Source organism: Oculina patagonica, chromosome 7 (assembly GCF_052425735.1).
Source record: "Oculina patagonica isolate OP01 chromosome 7, crgOcupat, whole genome shotgun sequence".
NCBI classification, from domain to species: Eukaryota; Metazoa; Cnidaria; class Anthozoa; order Scleractinia; family Oculinidae; genus Oculina; species Oculina patagonica.
In genome coordinates, this window is record NC_135764.1 from 31,555,071 (window position 1) to 31,572,533 (window position 17,463).

The following is a 17,463-nucleotide window of genomic DNA, read 5'->3' on the forward strand; positions in this document are numbered from 1 at the left end:
ATTATTATTATTATTATTATTATTATTATTATATTTTTCATGAAGGGTTACAAAGGTTTTTCAGTCGTTATTTCTTCAAAAATGGCCCTCACTTTTTCACTCCAGTGCGGAATACAGAAAGCAAAAATTAAGAAAAGGGGTGTGGGGAAGAAGGCACTGAGAGAATGCATTATCTTGATCTCTCCCCACAAACCCCTCACCATTTTTCCACTCCATGTTCTTTTCACTACTTCCCAACTTACCTAATGCCTGGAACAGGCTAGTAGCCTGTGGACAGGCTCCCTAGTCAAATACAGGAGATCTTACTCCCATGTCCCCACTCCCCTCACAACTCCACCACTGAAACAAAGCACACACTTAGGAAATCCTGCCAGTTTTGTAATACAAAAGGCTACATGATGGATGACCTAGGGGTCATATGCACCCTTGGGGTACCAGTATACAGATTTACATCATATCCCACCATCATACCCCATCTGCATTTAACACACTCAAAAACATTTTGTACTTTCATTTTTAATGAATTTTTGGTTTGTATAAATATTGTCCCTTCCCTTAGTTGCACAAGGTATTTTTTGTATTTACAAATTTTAACAAAATAACATTATTCATCACATATACAGCTAGAGCCTAATAATTTTATACATCAGATATAAATATATTCAGGAAATGTTTAGAGTAGAGTTTTATATAAGAATACTTTTAGACAAGAAAACTGATAAATAAATTTAACTTTACTTTACCTTATTCGTCACTTCACTTTTCTATATATGTCTAAACTAACAGACCCTTTCAACTATGTTTTAAAGTTTCCTCAAATCAATACATACCGGTATTTTAATTTCTTCTAAAAATAACTATGGTATATCTCAACAAAACTATTACAGTAACTTTAAAATTTTATGGGGACCTTGCAGATCTGTTTCATTTGCAACACAAGACCCTAAAAGTTGACACTACTTCAGGGTAGAGAGTGTATGCTCAGGTCCTATGGAATGCCCAATTATGTATAATATTATGTCTTTATTAAATGCCATTTGATTGCATTATTAAAAAAACCCTAGTTCAATGCAGTACTCATTAGACCTGTAAAAATATTATCCCCGTTTTATCAATATTATGTGGACTTGTTAATAATAAGCCAAGAATTTAACTTTCTCTGTATTTGCAGATCAGATGTGATGAATTTCAGCAATCCCTGCAACACCCTTGTTGACAGGTGTCAAACATGCGTGAACCATCACAAAACAGGCAAATGGAGCTGAAAACAAAAAAGAGAGACTGTTTACAGTGATAATTAAAACTGAACTGACATAGAAAATGACTGTAAATATCAAGCAGAATAAGACTAAGAACACTATTTAGCCAGCTTTCTCTAAGGAAAAATTAATGGTCATAAATAAATCTCTACAATGATATACTAATGCGTAACAATAACTTAGTATCATCTTTAGTTAAATTTGTTTAATTAAGGTTTTTGTTTTTGATTTCATTTTCCTTTGTTTCAGAAATTATGGTACTGTAACGAATGAACTTGGGACACTGACAGAGAAAATATAAATTAAAATTATTGAAAAAAACAACAACAAATGGCTTGAATAGCTTACCAAGAATGTAAAATATGAAAGGGACAGCACCAGGAAGTAGCCCATAGAAAGGAAGCTCAAACATGATCAGCGCTGTTAACTGTTCTGATAGAGTCAGCTTCCGACCTGAAATACAGTTGAACAAACATTCACAGTAATTACATTTTCGGTATTGTCTGAATAAATGAAAGGGATATGTCTCAATAAACTTTAAATAAGAGTGTTGCTCTGATGAAACTTCAAACTTATGTCACTGAAATAGGAGATTCACATTTCCAGGTTACTCTCCTTCAATTAAATGAAAATTAAGGTTACCATATTTTCCCAATTATAAATGCCCCAAGTACCGAATAAACGCCGGGTCTCTAAGGTGGAGTTGAAAAAGCTAGGCCCCTCAGGTATTTATTTGAGGTATAATAAGCTGTACATGAGATATAAAAGCCAGATACATTTCCATTTAATCTTGCAGTGGCATGAGCTTACCTAACAACTTAATAGGGCAACATCCAAAGATGTTCAGTGCGTAGATCAGAAGAACTGTAACACATGTCCATAAAACACAAAAGTTTAATTCTGCAGAGTCAATCCTGTGAACAATAATTAATATTGATTGTTAATAATTTTAAAGAGGGTAACATGCAAAATGACTTTCCCAAAACTTGTTTCTAAAATATTCCCCTGTAGACCTATCAACTCAAAGAATCTGGCAAATGATTTTAATGACCCAATTTGAATTGGTGTTCTACCTTGGGGATGGGGGGGGGGGGGGGTGGGTTGAACTCTCGTGAACATGTTTTTTTTATTTTCACAATACTTACATACAAAAACGAATTGCAATATTGTGCATGTTTATCCTGGAGGTCACAGAAGCTTTCTTTACCCATAAATGATACCAAATGTTCATACCTGATTGGTCTAAACCACAAACACCGTTTGATGGTATCTTTTTTCCCATCATGTGAAATCCTAAACAAGTCTTTGATGGTATAAGATATGGGCATTCTGTCCTGAAGACCCCAAGAAAGACATCATCATCTTCGTTGTGTCATGTTCTTAGGTGAGACACCTTAATATAGTACACTCCTTTATCCAGGAGTAAAAATGGGTACTGGTAGAATTATGGATGTTCATAATCAAAATACTATTCAGGATCATGTCAAAACATCTGCCGTGGGTAATCAAAAAGTATAAGAAATCAAGGTGTTGATGATAGCTGGCACATTCAAACTGAAAATAATTATGCTGAAAACACCTAAAACAGCTTTAGAAGTATTTACATAGTAAAAGAATACTCACAATACAAGAGAAACAACAACAAGAACTATCAGCAGCCATGTGTAGTTCATCTGATAGTATGACATGTTGTGGCCAAAATTTTCAGCAGAAATACTCCACTGGTCTCTCCAACACAGACTAAAGAACCTTTCCCAGGGACGTGTGATAAGTGGGAACAGAAATTGGAAGCTGCTGACAGTATCCCTGGGGGATTCCTTTTCTTTGTATGGTGGGGGATCTTCAAATTCTAAATTTTCAGGAGTTTTAGAGGAAGAGTCAGTGACATCTTGCTTAATTTCTGTCTCAGTACAAGTGTTGTTGCATCTTGTGTCATTTCGTATGAAGGAGGAGGTCCAAGTGGACAGTCCTTCGTGTCTGCCGACATCATGTGTAGTATCCAATGATATCAGTCCTCACACAGTTATGCTCACATCCTAATCAAAAGGTAAGCTTATCTGCAAAGACATCATTCCTTGCTTTTATTATTTGTATACAATGCTAAAACATGAAATTTTTTTTGTATGATATCAATAAGCTAGTAAAAATAACGAAGATCATTAACTCAATTATCGATGAACGCATAATAATGATGGTGAAGATGATGATGACAATGATGATGACGATGATGATAAAAGTATTTATATAGTGCCAAATGCACTTATCCCTTAATGCATAAAAATATTAAATATGAGTCAATTTAATTCATGTGAACTGTACAGACTGCAGAAGGTGGAAGAGTAAGAAAATTATCTAGATGCAAATGCGCAGATAACTTATTCTAGAACTACATTTATTGATTAAAGTGTGCACTTACAGTGAGATTATTTAAATGCTTAAGAAGCAAGAAATAAAGAACCCGTAAAAAACAACATTCGATCTTTCGTGACTCGACGAAAACAGTCCAGATGACGTAAGTCTGATTTCTTCGATTCTAGCCCTTATAGAGCACTAAAATACAGTAATAATAGGAGGTTATTTTCAACTGTACCTTAAATAACGTCTTCCAAACCCACGAAAAGATTATCCTCGATAAAATAAGCCTGATTAAACGTAAAATATGATATGTTGTTGTTGGCTTGTTTTTACTTCTTACCCACAGTGCATTTCGTTTGTTATTTGATTTTTGCCCAGAATTCCTTTCGGATATGATTTGATGAGACGAGATCCGGGAATCGAACCATCCAAAGAAAGAAGGAAGACTCCCAATTAAATGGGACGGGAATGCTCGCCGTCTCGCCTAGGAATGTAAATTTTGGATTTTGATCTCACTTTGGGCGTTCAGGATCAGGACGCCAGTGTTTCTAGCCGGCATGTTCTCCTTTAGGGCTGCACGTGCCCGGTGAAGAAATTGAAAAACACCATTCCCGACACCATTAACCTGTGTAAAGAGACTAAAGAGTGTAACCGGTTAGACATGAAAAATGGTATCTTTAAGGGGACAAATATTGGTCTGGAAGAATTTTAATAGTTCAAATGTTCCGAGTAGCACCCCCCGTCCCTTTCATATAGGAGCCCCCCCCCCCCCCCTCCCGTCCACTACCGGGACTAACGGGAGTCAGTTGCGCTTGCGGCCCGCTCTGGTCTGCTCTTTAGCCTGCGTAGCAGGCGTTAAAAGGAAAAGGGGGGGTAGTAGAAGGATTGAGAGAATTCGAGAACGTCTGGTTAAATTGATATTTACAATAAAAACAGACTAAAATTTAACTACGCTATTTACAAATAATTTCAATAACAATTTTAAAATAAGTTAATTCGTAGTAAATAATAAAGATGGTAAATTTTAGTAATTTTTTTTTTTTTTTAATTTAAAATAAATCATGTACTACATAAAACGCAGTTGTCACATCCAAACTGCCAGCGAGCGAAGTTTGAGCTGGCGTCAATTAATTATTTTCCAGACGGAATCCATTGATTGAAGAAAAATACGAGAAAATCGAGGGCTGTGAACAGTCTAAGCATTCTTTGGTTTTATTGGAGCCTGTTAACTCCCGTACAATGCCAACAGTGTTTATAATAGACCAGGTGCAAACACTGTTCGCAACATCATCGGAGTTGACCTTTTTGCGTGCAGTCTTTGCACCCTGCCCGCTATTCCAAAGCGCTTGTTGCATTAAAAACTTGCATTCTTTTAGAACACTGTAACTTGCGTTTTACGCCATTTATTGTTCGATACTAATTTGCAGGAAGGTTCAAAATGATTTTGCATTCCATGACTGATGACTTTTGGTAAACTGAATCTAAGTAAAAGAGTTGATTATAAACTAGAAGTTGATAAAGGTGAATTAACTATCGTCAGAAATAGCTCCGACGAAGGGCTAATTCTGAGCTAACGCGAGATACGTCAGCTCTTGCAAATTTTATTAGCGGTATATGAATGTTTGATGCAGTGCAATTTATTCAAAGCTCGAATGCATCTTCGTAATGTTTTGTTTTTTCACTAATGGAAAGCAGCCTTGGGACTAACCAAAACAGAAACAAAACAGACGGTTTTACCCGATTCTCGACAGCCACATGAGAAGAAAGCAAGACACGCGTGTACGGCACGCGTGTAACACACGTGAAAGGGGAGATTCTGCTGACATTCGTGTCAGATCACTTGAGGGTAGAAGGTCTAGAAATTAATTTCAAAGGAAAAGCAAGTTATGAAAGAGTGAGAGATGCCTTTTAATTTCAAGCGATTTAGAATTCACGCATTGCATTTTGAACTATAAACGTATGGTTAAATTTTGCCGAAAAAATACCCGATATAAAGTTACGCTAATAATGATGAAAAATTTTATTAAATGCATTTTATTGTAATTTTTATTGTGAAAATTTTTAAATTCTGTCTTTATGTTATCATAATGGTATTGTAATTTGTTTTTAATCGGTTATTAGCACTGAAAAGCCCCACTAGGGAGTGTTAATAAAATTTGTATTGTATTGTATTTTTTTATTTTTTAGGGATTAGGTTAGAGGTTATTTTTTAACGGGGGACTTAACGTAAATTTGAGTGAAATTTATAGTAATTTATAAACGGAATAAAAGGAAGAAAATTATTTTTAGAACACCAAACGACAGTTGACGCCCACGCAAGAGCACTCCAGGTTGTCAGGGGGACTAACTGGTGTCCGTCTACTAATTTTAAACTTCAAATTCTAATTTTAAAACTACATCAAATCTTCAATATTTCTTATTTTTCTAAATTTTACAACTCCTATAAGAAAAATTATCTCTTCCCGAAAATCTCCAAAAATCACCTAAATATTTACACATCACCCCTAAACATAGGTTTATGGGACGAGCATAGGGTTTTTGTATTGCTTAAAAAGCGAACGAGATATTTCCAAAAAACCCATGAAAGCCGGCAGAATAAGAAGGGTTAGGACAAAAGGCAACTCTTGCAAAGGAGAAGGTAAAAAACGTGCACAATAAGTCAAAGGAAAAAATATGTTAGTAGCTCTGATACTCATGGGATACTGTGTTTGACAAAACAGACAATTCTTGCAGAACATATAGTCTAATGGGTTAGAAAAAAAAATCTTGCCACAAGCAAAGGTGAAAAAAGACTTTCTCAGAAAATTACCCCTCCCCCTCCCCCAGTAAAAAATATTGATTTAAAAGATTCTGAAGGACTATAAAAACTAAGGAATGATTAATGATTACATTTAACTCTACGAATTCGAATAACTTTGAATTGTCGATTCAAAGTTATATTAATTAAACTTGATTACTTCGGTCTTGTTACTGTACTTCGCTCGCGTAGTCTTGCATATATTATGATATTTCTTAGTTTTCAGTCCTAATTAATATTCAATTGCTACAGCATCAGGAGTGCTATCGAATCTTTAAATTAAGAAGTTCTTGCGGACACTACTCGAATTGAAAATCGACTTCGCTTCTTTGGAAGAAAATTTAGAAACTCTTGCCCGCGTTTACTCCGTTCTTACTCTTTTGAACAAATCGCAATTTCGGGCTAACATAATTATTTCCAAATGGAAGAATAACGTTTCAATTTTTGAAAAAGTTGTTTTTGTGCAATAGGATTACATAAATCCCAAATAACATGAAGATACATCCTGGGCATCCTGGGTGGACAAAAAGGGTCACGAAAGAGAAACAAACTCTTCGGTCACGCCCAAGCGCCCTTCAATGGTATGCGCGCGCACTGTCCATCGTGTTGCATTTTGGGACATATTTCCCCTATGAGCGTTTTTGCCGCCATGATGGATCCTAGAAAATGGGATCCGAAGAAGAAAATTTGCTCAAGTCAGTCTTGAAAGACGACCTGACTGACCAAAAAGCTCAAAATGCTCTAATACGATTTCCCTAGTGTTAGTTTCAAAATTTTCTTGGACCTGCACGCATTGTGCAGTGTTTCAAATTTTTAAATTTGAGCGCCGCTTTGGAAACTCAACAGCGCGTCAAGATGAGTAAATTGTCATTCAGAGCTCGGCAGCTCGATTCCAACAAGGCTCTTCCAGTGTATCGGGCGGAGGATCTACCCGATTTGACGGAATTCAGCACCATAAACCGTGCTGTGCCTCAAATGCCCACTGGAATGGAGAAAGAAGAAGAAACGGTGAGTAAATTAAGTTGTCAACTCTTAGTATTATGCTCATTTCTTTAAGAAAATAAGACGTGCAAGTACTATTTAAAATTTCCAGGCGGCTAAATAATCCGAGCATCAGTTTGGAAATCAAAAATGATTTTAAGCGTTAGTTTTGGACGATTTCTCGAGTTTACAAGCTTCGTGAAATGTACTTATAGTTTGTTCACGTGATATGTGTGCGTAAACCCGCCATTTTTGAACGTGGCCGAGGACGCTTACATGGATGCCCGCGAAATGCGGAAGTAGGCAAGTAATATAGCAATCGTAAAATCTTTACTAGTTTTAGCGTGTTTTCTGTTAGATCGTGCAGTTTTTAAGGCTTTTTGGTGCGATTTTCAGTTTTTCCGAGTTTAGGAAATTTATGTGCTGGCCATTTCCTAGCCCAAAGCTGAGCGGTACAGAGGGGTGTATGCAAGTTTCTTGCTGGTTATGTGGTTTAGTGGCATAGAAAGCAGTGCATATTTTGAGTACTGTTCAAAATCAATTGTTTCTGAAATCAAAATGTTTTATCATTTTGATATTGTGTGTAATTACAACACTGCATAATTTCTACTCAAGTTTGACTATTCACCCTTGTTCTCTGCTCAGAGAAATAGTCAGCAAGGTGTTTTTGCATGTGTAGAAGATTTGATTTCACTTTGTTGATGTTAATATCTTTTTTGATTTTTGTTTCAATTTCATGTGAAAATGGTTTCTCAATTTTTGTAAGCTATGCCATCGTCCATATTAGTAAGTTGTCTGTAAATTGTGACTAAAATTGGCCATAAACCTATTTTGTAAGCTGTAGAAATATTAAGTTGTAACGTTTTATTAAAAAATTAAATTTGATTATCTGGGTATAAAATGTTTTAAAATTATTTTTTGTGCACACTTTAAAAATAGAAATAGTGGAATCCCAACTTCTCAAACCCTCAATTTCTCAAACCTCTCGATAACTGGAACCAAAAGATGTTTCCCTTCCCTCAGTCAAGCACAGCAATTTTAGCCCCTATTTTTCAAACTCTTCCATTTCTCGAACCAATTTTTGTTGTCCTTGGAAATTTGAGACATTGAGATTCCACTGTATAGCATTGTACCTTTTTTGAGGAACAACAATTTTATCTCTAATAATCATACAAAAGATTGCATTTGTTTTAACCTTTGAGAAGGGGGTGAATAGGTTCGCAGACTGAGGGATTTGACCTCAGAAAGCAAATGGATTGTGGATTTTTGCGATACGTTGATCGGATTTGGGGATTTTGAACACACAGCGGACCACAGATTAGCTGAGAATTTTGGCTCAGATTCCGAACTCTTCATGTCAGGAGGTTCTGATCGTGGATACTAAATGAAGTTCAGCTGACTTTGGTCGGTCTTCATCGGCACGTTGGCAGAATTGTTGCCAAAACAACCAATGAAATGAAACTTCTTAAAAAATTGGTGTAAAAACAAGATTTACTGTCAGTTGCAGTGAAAATATACCACACAAAAATTTTATGTAATGCAGATTCTGATTTGAACGAAAGTAGTGGCGGATTGACAGATTTGACCAAAAATTAGAGCAGATCGGCAGATTTGCATATCCCTATTCACCCTCCTCCTAAGAAGACTCTTACCAAGTCATTGAAAACTTTATTGTTGCTGCGCAGGAACACCATCTCCAAAGAGCAATCTCGGCACAGCAGGTTTATGGGGACACGCAACAGCTGGTGATACCTACTCCAGAAACAGAGGAACTGAAGGAGAAAGTGGTGGAGACCCTTCACCACGATCCCTTCAAGCAACCTAAACAGTACATCCATGTTCAAGGTGAGCTTGCTAAGGCACAGATCACATGGGTTATTTGTAGCTTATGGTCACTTAGTACAAAATCTGCCATGCTGGAGGGTAAGCTACATGTGTATGTTTTAGGACATTCAGATAAAGGAAAGTTAAGCATGACTGGTTGAAGTTGCTTTGTTTTAGATGTCCCAGAGTGTAGCTTGCCCTTCAGCAAGGTGTTATTTTGTACCATGCAGCTGTTAGCTGCAAAGGGTCCATTCAATCATGCTTGAAAAAGGGTGGTGGAGGGAGATTAAAGGGAGTACTTTTTGCTGGATACAAGTACAGCTCTTAAAATGTGCTTGCAGGTGGCAATTTTGCTGCTTACAGTTGGTCATTCATTGTTGAAGTTTTTCCAGAACATTCTTGTAGCAAAGGAATATGGCCGTTGCTGTCACTTCTTTAATTTGCTGCCTTGTAGTATGGATCATTTTGACGGGGCTGTGGAAAGCGATTCATTATCAGAACTCCTCACTTACAGTGGAACCTCAATATAAGGAATGGTCAAGGGTGTGGCAAAATTTGTTTGCTATATTGAGGTTTCGTTATATCAGGGTTCTTTTCAATATATTTTACTATTACTAGGTTAAAGAATATTGCTCGTTATACTGAGGACTTTGATTATAGAGGTTCATAAAATCGAGGTTCCTGTAAGCGAGAATCAGCTGCCATAAAAGGCTAGAATACAGTTTTTACTGACTTATTTGTACCACTAACGGTTTAAAACAATGTCCTGGGAATTATTATTAAGTGGTGAATCTTCTTATTTTCAAGCTTTCAACTTTGAGGAGGAATTACCTGAGTATGATATGGACTCTGAAGATGAGGAGTGGCTTAAGAGCTTCAATAAAAAGAAAGTAAGGCTCATTTCTCACAGTCAAATAGTGTTAACTATTTATTTTATGAGTTAACTGGTGCAACAAAGCACACGGTCGTTAGAGGAACACTAGAAGAGTGTGTAAATCACAAGCTTAATTAAGGTGCTCTAGAAGCTCACAGAAATAAATGGTCTGTCGCTTTAAAAAAGTTACAACCAAAACACATGAACTTCTAAATCAGTTCATAATTTTGTCAACTCACTAACCTTTCCCTTTCCCTTGTCCAATTTTTTCTTGAAAAGTTTCCCCCCACCCCTCCCTCCCTCTCTCCCCAGTCAAACCGATCAAACAACGAAACACAACGAATGGTCAGTGCTCTGCAACACCAAGGCAACATGTTGGTTGTACGTTGCAACCCAGAACGCTCAAAACGTTGAACTTTCTTATGTCAGGTTTTCGCAAATAGGGTCACATGTTGTTGTTGGATAAAGTTAGATTGTATTTTTCTTTTCTTTAGGAGCTCCTGTCACCCTCTAAATTCGAGCATTTCCTTGACCAGTTGGAACGAAATTCTGGAAACCAGGTAACTAAAATGGTATTACTGACCTTCTCCATTTATTGAACAATAAAACTTCAAGCCTGAGTTTTTTTTTTTTTTTTTGAGGGAAAGATATGCGATAACTGAACGGTCAATGCAAACAATTTAGAAGGATTTCTTAGTGAACTGCAAGTTTCAATTTTGCAAAAACTCTTGTTTCCTTCAAAGTTGTTATGATGTTCATGGAGAAAGGATAAAATGAAATATGAGAATGCAAAGATGCTGATATGCAAATATCCTTGCAGCTAAGAACTTTGTGAAGCCATAGTTTAAGTGGAGTATTTTTTTTTCCCTTTTTTAGGCGGTGTCTTTGAATGAAGCCAAATCATTGTTGAAGGAGGGTGGTGATGTTATTAAGCCTCTGTATGAGTACTGGATGAAGAAGAGGAACAAGTTGGTAAGAGACTGGCTAAGTGAATGCTTAGCTTACTTAACATGCTTTCTGAGGTGCAAGGCACCCCTTCAAGTTAAGACCATTTTAGTCGCCATGGCGAGTAAAATTGAGAAGAAGGATTAAAAGCGTGAGCTTAATTTAGCGACTAAAATTTTTCACTGGCTACCAAACTTAAGCAGGCGGTGGCCAAATGGCCAATAAGGAAAAAAATTAACTTGGAGGGCTGCAAGGTAAGAATAGGATCTTAGCAAACGAAGCAAAACACAAGTTGGAATCATGCTTGTAACCAAAATCTTTTTGCAGATTAGACATTGGAGGAAATGCACTAAGCACCCAGAGATCAAAAACACTCACGCTTGTTTACCTTTTGTTTTTATTGTAGAAGGATCTGGTTGTAACACTGACGCCACAGCTTAAAGGAGAAAAGAGAGATGGCTCGTCTGCTAGTGATCCGTATGTGGCATTCAGGAGAAGAACAGAAAAGATGCAAACAAGAAAGGTCAGCTGCTTACCGTATCTACTGGAATAAGCGCCGCCTCTTGAATAAGTGCAGCATTTGGGACAAAAAAATTAATAAGCACCCTCCCGAATAACAGCCGCAGTACCGATGCAGCGCTTATTCAAGAAATTCCGTTTAACCAACAACAGCACTTTAAAGCAACTCTTAAACTAACTTGGACATTTCTTTCCATCAAAAGCGATGTTTTGCAGTTCAAAGTGATTGTTTTACCGCTCACTCATTAGTTTTTCTATCCAACTTTTTTACAATATGTTGTGAAGGCTGCGAACTTTGCCAGGACAGCTAGTACCAATTCTCTCCTCAGCAAGAGACTTATACTGACAATCAAAAGACGCTATTTTTAATTACTGTAAAAGATCAGTTCTTTGTGGCATCCAAATTTCAATAAGTGCCTCCCTCAAATAAGCGCCGCACTTGAGGCACAAAAAATTTAATAAGTGTTGCAGGGCTTATTCGAGTAAATATGGTATTCTCAATACTGACAGTTGTGTTACAGTGTCTCATTCAGGGCAACTATAGCTACTGTAGTGCTGAAGCTCGGTGTAAAACTTCTTCCTAATTATTAACCTCCTCTTTGCAGAATCGTAAGAATGATGAGGCTTCCTATGAGAAGATGCTCAAACTTCGTAGAGACTTGAACAGAGCTTGTACTATATTGGATATGGTAAAGAGAAGGGAACAGTCAAAAAAGGACCACCTTCAGCTTACTGTTGAAGTATTTGAGAAAAGGTATGGCTCTGTCTTTTTAAATCAAGTTCAACCTAAAAATTCTTGTGACTGCTTTTCATATGTTTTGTATCATCATTCTAATGAGAATTTTGAACATTCTAGGTATACTGCTGGAGATTATGCAGGTCAAATCCTTCAACAGTGTATGGACATGATCAGATATCAGCCCCCTGCGACAAATCTTACTGTGCCGACATCTGCGGGTTATGGTGACAATGTCACGCCAGGCTCCGGCACAGGAGGCGAGAGGGAACATGAATTGTGGAGACGAGGATTGCAGGTGATGCTTCTTACAACAAAATTATATTTGTGGTGGATGACAATGTATGTCTTTAGTGAGCACCTTCTAAATTGAACTTGCTTGGTGCTAGTGCCAACTCTGATTATTTGCCTTAAAGTGATAAAAAAACAGTGTTTTCAGAACTCTCCTGAAATAATAAGAAATTAATTAGCATTTGTGAGTTACTTTGTTTTGAAACTAATTTCTGAGATGCTGTACCTTTGTTGATTTACAGGAAAGGCCACGATTAGGAAAGAATGACTATATCAATGAATTAGGGTAGGTGCTTTTGTCAAATTATTTATGCCTTGTCTTTACCATCTTTGCAATTTCCGAGAGAGAGTTAGAACGTTTGCAACCCCAATGTGCTGCAAATTTATAAAATGATAACGTACATGATTGTTTGCTAGGACCTTTAAGTGCTAAGTTTAATTTAATTTGTGAGCTAACAATTGATTTTTTTCAACTTTTCCCCAGGATCAAAAGACCTAAACTCAGTCACACTGCTAAGGTTTCTCATGTTCAGCCATCTGGAGATCAGATGTTGTTTAGTGACGATGAAGAACTTATTCGCGTATCGCCACCTCCAGTAAGTACATGAACATTTCCGTAAGCACTTTTTTTCCGAAATAAGTAATCATTTCCTGAATTCCCAGTATGTGGCTATGTTGGCACAAAGTGACTACATTTCTGGGACATTTTAAAAAATCTGTCCCATGTAAATGTGAACTATCACTGTGGTTTTGCACTAATATCAAACTTTATTTGTAGGTTGATATTCCGTCCGAACCTGAAGATGACGATGAAGACCCAGATGGTAGATTTGCATTTAAGAGAAAACTTGGCATCAAATACTTGTCGGTAAGTTGGAAAAAAATCATTTCTTAGTAATTAGGTGGCTTTTCACTCAGAGATATTATAATTTTGTCCTTATATTTCAAGTGAAATCTTTAACATGAACTTGTTTGTTCTCCACAGCCTCAATTCGATTCACCTCAGCCTCTCTCATGGGTAGATCCATTAGAAGGTGGTTTGGGTGATAAGAGATTTCGCTTCAGCTGTACATCGATATCAACGCCGCGAAGAGTGATTGGGTTTGCGAGGAGGAGAGTGGGACGAGGAGGAAGGTATGACAATCCTAATTGTAGAATTAAAATGTTTCTTCTTGTCATGTGCACGGAACCAGATTTTACATTTTTAATATGTATATAATCTTTTTTGGTGCAGAGTATATACTTTGAGCCGGCTTCAACTAATGTTATATGTAATTTTATTTTTTTTGTGCAGAATATATATGGATCGGGCCTATAGTCCTTTATCAGAAGACCTTGATGAGTTAGATATGCGACTAAATTCCTCATCATCTTCCCTCTCGTTACCAAATGGCTTGTTTCCATACGACCACCTTACGGGGTGGAAAAAACCATCACTGTAAGTGTTGAGGGAACTGTAATTACTTCTGTTAACAAAATCATAAATGTATCAGTTCTTTCTTTTACTATGAAGACAAAACTGTGTACTCTATAGTTGATCAATTATTTTACAGGAATTCTTTAAAATATAGACAGTAAGGACCGCCACACAGAAATTCAATTTTTCTCAAATAGCAAAAAGAAAAACCTTCCTCCTCCTCCAAAGCTGTTTGCTCTTTAAGCGATCCCCCTCAAGCGTGATCAACATCTGTTTTCTCCTAAAGGCCTGTTTACACAGGCGATTTTCGATGCGATTTTTCTGCGCTTTCCAATACAACTTTTGTTGCACTCGAGTTTTCACACGAAAATTGCTACTAGTTTACATTTCGATTGTCATTGCAAGCTCGAGCCCTACAACAGTTGCACTGGAAAGCGCAGCAAAAATCGCATCAAAAATCGCCTGTGTAAACGGGCCTGTACAATGCCAATACATTTAATTTAATAAATAGACAAATGACGAGAATGTAGAAAATTGTCAACTTGGTGATATTGAGTTGATGAACCATCGAATTCTTTAAACTAACATTGAAAGAAATGTACTTTTTTGTTAAGGGGCTGGTTTTTGGATCAAGCACTGATAGCAGTCGTTAGTCCTTGGCTAAACGATCAAAAATTTTCGTTCAACATCGTGTTTGTCGCACATAACAAGGTAAAATTTGATTTTGATATACATGTAGTAAGAAGAAATCATCTTTATCACTGAGTATCTTCTTGTTTAACTCCAGCCTCTGTTGTTTCTCTGCAGGCCGCATTTCAGACCAAAATCGCCTCCTGCGCAAGTATCACTCACTTCATACTCATCTCCAGTGTCGTCGGAATCTCCCCAGGCTGTTAGTAAACAGAACGGGGAGCCAAGACCACGGCTACATAGGAGCTTCTCTACACAACCAAGATCGAAATTCTCGCTTAACCCCACCCCGACGAATGGGGTGGTAGGGCCGAATTTTACACACAACAACTTGAGCCGTAGCTCGCTACCTAATGGACCTTTATCAAATCAAGGTGGTTATACCACGGGAACACTTCTTAGTAAAAACTCCGCTTACTCTACAGCGCCTATGAAGGCGGTTTATGCGTTGAACTTTCCTGTCAATTCGAACATTTCTGGACACGTGTTGTCTAATAGTTTGGTGCGTGGCAGTGCACCGTTTTCACCCACGGCTCTTAGCTCGTCGCCATCTGCGAGTGCTGCGTTGAGGGCAAGTGCTGTTGAAAGTTCTGGTGTGGAACCAATGTAAGTGGCATCAGAGGTTTGCTGTTGTGTTAATTCATAGCTTGTAAGTTGGGTGGTTATGCGTGGTTTTCCGCAGGTATCGAGCAGTGGAAGAGCACTGAAAACCCCCTACCTCTCTCCCTTATTATATTTCCCTTGCTCCGCATGCGCTCGACCGAGAACCTCGGAAAAATACCGTGTATTGGGGGCATTAGTAAAGAGGGACACTTTTGCTTGTGAAAGGAACTTGTGTACCATCTTCAGTCACTTGAATAACGGTTGGCACTATTCGAGCGAAGCGATCATTATCCCAGTTGCGAGAGAATCCTGTTTTGTTGTTGTGTTAGTTAGGAAATTAAGGAAATTGAGACCGAAAAACGTCTCCATTTCCATGCATTTTTTCTACGGTTTCTTTAGGGAGGGGCTAGGCTGTTTTCTCTCTCGAAATAATCTGGCTCGAGAGGAGAATGGCGCGAAAAATAAGGGACGGGGTAGATTGGGGCGAGACTACGTTGGAAAAAAAATCACTTGACAAACCTTTAGAGTAAGGAGGGTCCGCAAACGCTGATTCTTGTTTTTTTTTTTTTTTTTTTTTGTGCTCAGGGAAGTAGACGTAAATCGAGTAGATGGCCTCCTTAGCACTTTAGATGGACCAGGAACTACAATAAACAGTTTACCAACCCCCACGTGATATTAGCTCTGACCCACAAAATGAATATAATCTACAATGGGTAATGCCTCGTATATGCAGGATGGACAGTTAGAAGCCGTCAGTATAATAAACCTGTCGGCTGTGGAAATTGTGTCAAACTGATGTTCCGTGGCAAAGGGATCTCCCTCAGATGATTCACAATACAGTGGAGTTACAAGAGGACATCACACAAGATACGGGAAGGGAAAAAACATTTTCATCACCTCAGTGGATTTCAAGGCATCGAAGGCTGGCATCGTTGTGTAAATCACATCCACTAAGTCACTTTATCAATGCAGACGTTCGTTTCTTTAGGAATATATTCTACTTGTCGGTTTACAAATTAACTCGTTTTAAATCCGACTAAACTTTACTGACCGTTCTCTGTGACTGCAGCCATAGATAACTCAGCAAAACGAATTGCTCATTTGTCATTTACCTTATTTACATGTAAACAATTTTGGTTATTAACGTACGCGCTGGGTTGGATATTTTGCATGAGGCGTTGCGCCTTTACGTGGTTATTAAAAAGAAACTGCAGCTTTGTCATCACAAAACTTGTTTGAAACCCTCGAGTGCGTTTGGGCTTCAAGGTCACAAACTTTGAACCGTTCTAAAACTCACTTGAGCGTTTACAACAGACTTTGTGATAAATTAAGCGCGTTTTCTATTGTTTAAATTCTCTTTTTAAATGGTACTGTATAGAAACCAACTTGGGATTTTTTTTTTGTACTTTGGTTAAAGCGTGTACATTACGTTCTTTTTTCTGAACGCTTTTCGTATAGGTTTGTATATTATCGAGTTGTTTTGCTGTTTGTTTTTGAACGGACAGACCGCATTTACGTTAAATTAAAAAGGCTGTAGTTAGAGAGAGCGTGCAGTCACATCCAAAATAGGAACACAAAAAACTACAAAAATGAAAACGTCGATAGATTCAAGGTCATGGAAGAGTCGAGAGGCGCCGAATCGTCTCGTGCGCTCGAAAACCGCCGAAACGTCTTGCTCGTGCGTTCGGGATGCTTCGGCTCTTCGTGACCGTTCCTTGACCTTCTGAAGAGTAGGAACAATGGCGGTGAACTGAAACTACAAGTCAAAAGTGGGTGATCACTTTGTGTTATTATCTACGGAACCGATCAGTGTACAAAGTAAATAAATCCCGGTCGATGTTCCTGTATTTTTTAAGACATTATTTATTACAAATTATAGGAAGATTATTCGCGCATCCTCGCTCGACTTTACTGTGTTGACCACGATGCGATAATTATCAGGTGCGGCGTTGTTCAGCTGTTTAGCGTAATTAAATCAAGCAGCGCTCTTTGTTCCTCGTACGCAGTACAGGGACAGTTTTATTTGAATTGTTCTCCTTAGATGAAACAAAGTCCTATATTTTATAAAGCAATCCGCAATGTCAAACCAATACACTCTTTGTACAAGTGTCTCTTTCGTATTTCCTTCTAACGTATTTGTGTACAATAAATCGCTGACGACAAAAATACCTC

The 17,463-nt window shown here is 37.7% G+C and overlaps 1 protein-coding gene and 1 pseudogene across 2 annotated transcripts; one reads left to right on the forward strand and one right to left on the reverse strand.

Moving 5' to 3' along the window:
- Positions 1-501: 501 nt before the first annotated feature.
- Positions 502-3,530, reverse strand: LOC144660421 (uncharacterized; annotated as a pseudogene). Its single transcript, XR_013572088.1, has 4 exons — positions 2,883-3,530; positions 2,070-2,173; positions 1,612-1,712; positions 502-1,262 (listed from the first exon to the last, which is right to left on the reverse strand). The product of XR_013572088.1 is annotated as an uncharacterized LOC144660421 (transcript).
- Positions 3,531-7,043: 3,513 nt separating this feature from the next.
- On the forward strand, positions 7,044-17,459 carry LOC144659827 (enhancer of polycomb homolog 1-like). Its single transcript, XM_078520354.1, has 15 exons — positions 7,044-7,419; positions 9,078-9,237; positions 10,024-10,106; positions 10,585-10,650; positions 10,967-11,062; positions 11,442-11,558; positions 12,160-12,308; positions 12,411-12,588; positions 12,824-12,867; positions 13,066-13,177; positions 13,360-13,449; positions 13,567-13,715; positions 13,876-14,019; positions 14,806-15,294; positions 15,877-17,459. Exons 1-15 carry the CDS (start codon positions 7,267-7,269, stop codon positions 15,962-15,964), a joined length of 2,118 nt encoding a protein of 705 aa, XP_078376480.1. The 5' UTR covers positions 7,044-7,266; the 3' UTR covers positions 15,965-17,459.
- Positions 17,460-17,463: the final 4 nt, after the last annotated feature.

Bases quoted from the DNA above. Each gene is read 5' to 3' on its own strand.
- LOC144659827 (XM_078520354.1), top strand. From the start codon at position 7,267: ATGAGTAAATTGTCATTCAGAGCTCGGCAGCTCGATTCCAACAAGGCT. The intron at 12,309-12,410 runs GTATGGCTCTGT...TGAACATTCTAG, and splicing joins GTTGAAGTATTTGAGAAAAG to GTATACTGCTGGAGATTATG. The intron at 13,450-13,566 runs GTAAGTTGGAAA...TGTTCTCCACAG, and splicing joins TTGGCATCAAATACTTGTCG to CCTCAATTCGATTCACCTCA.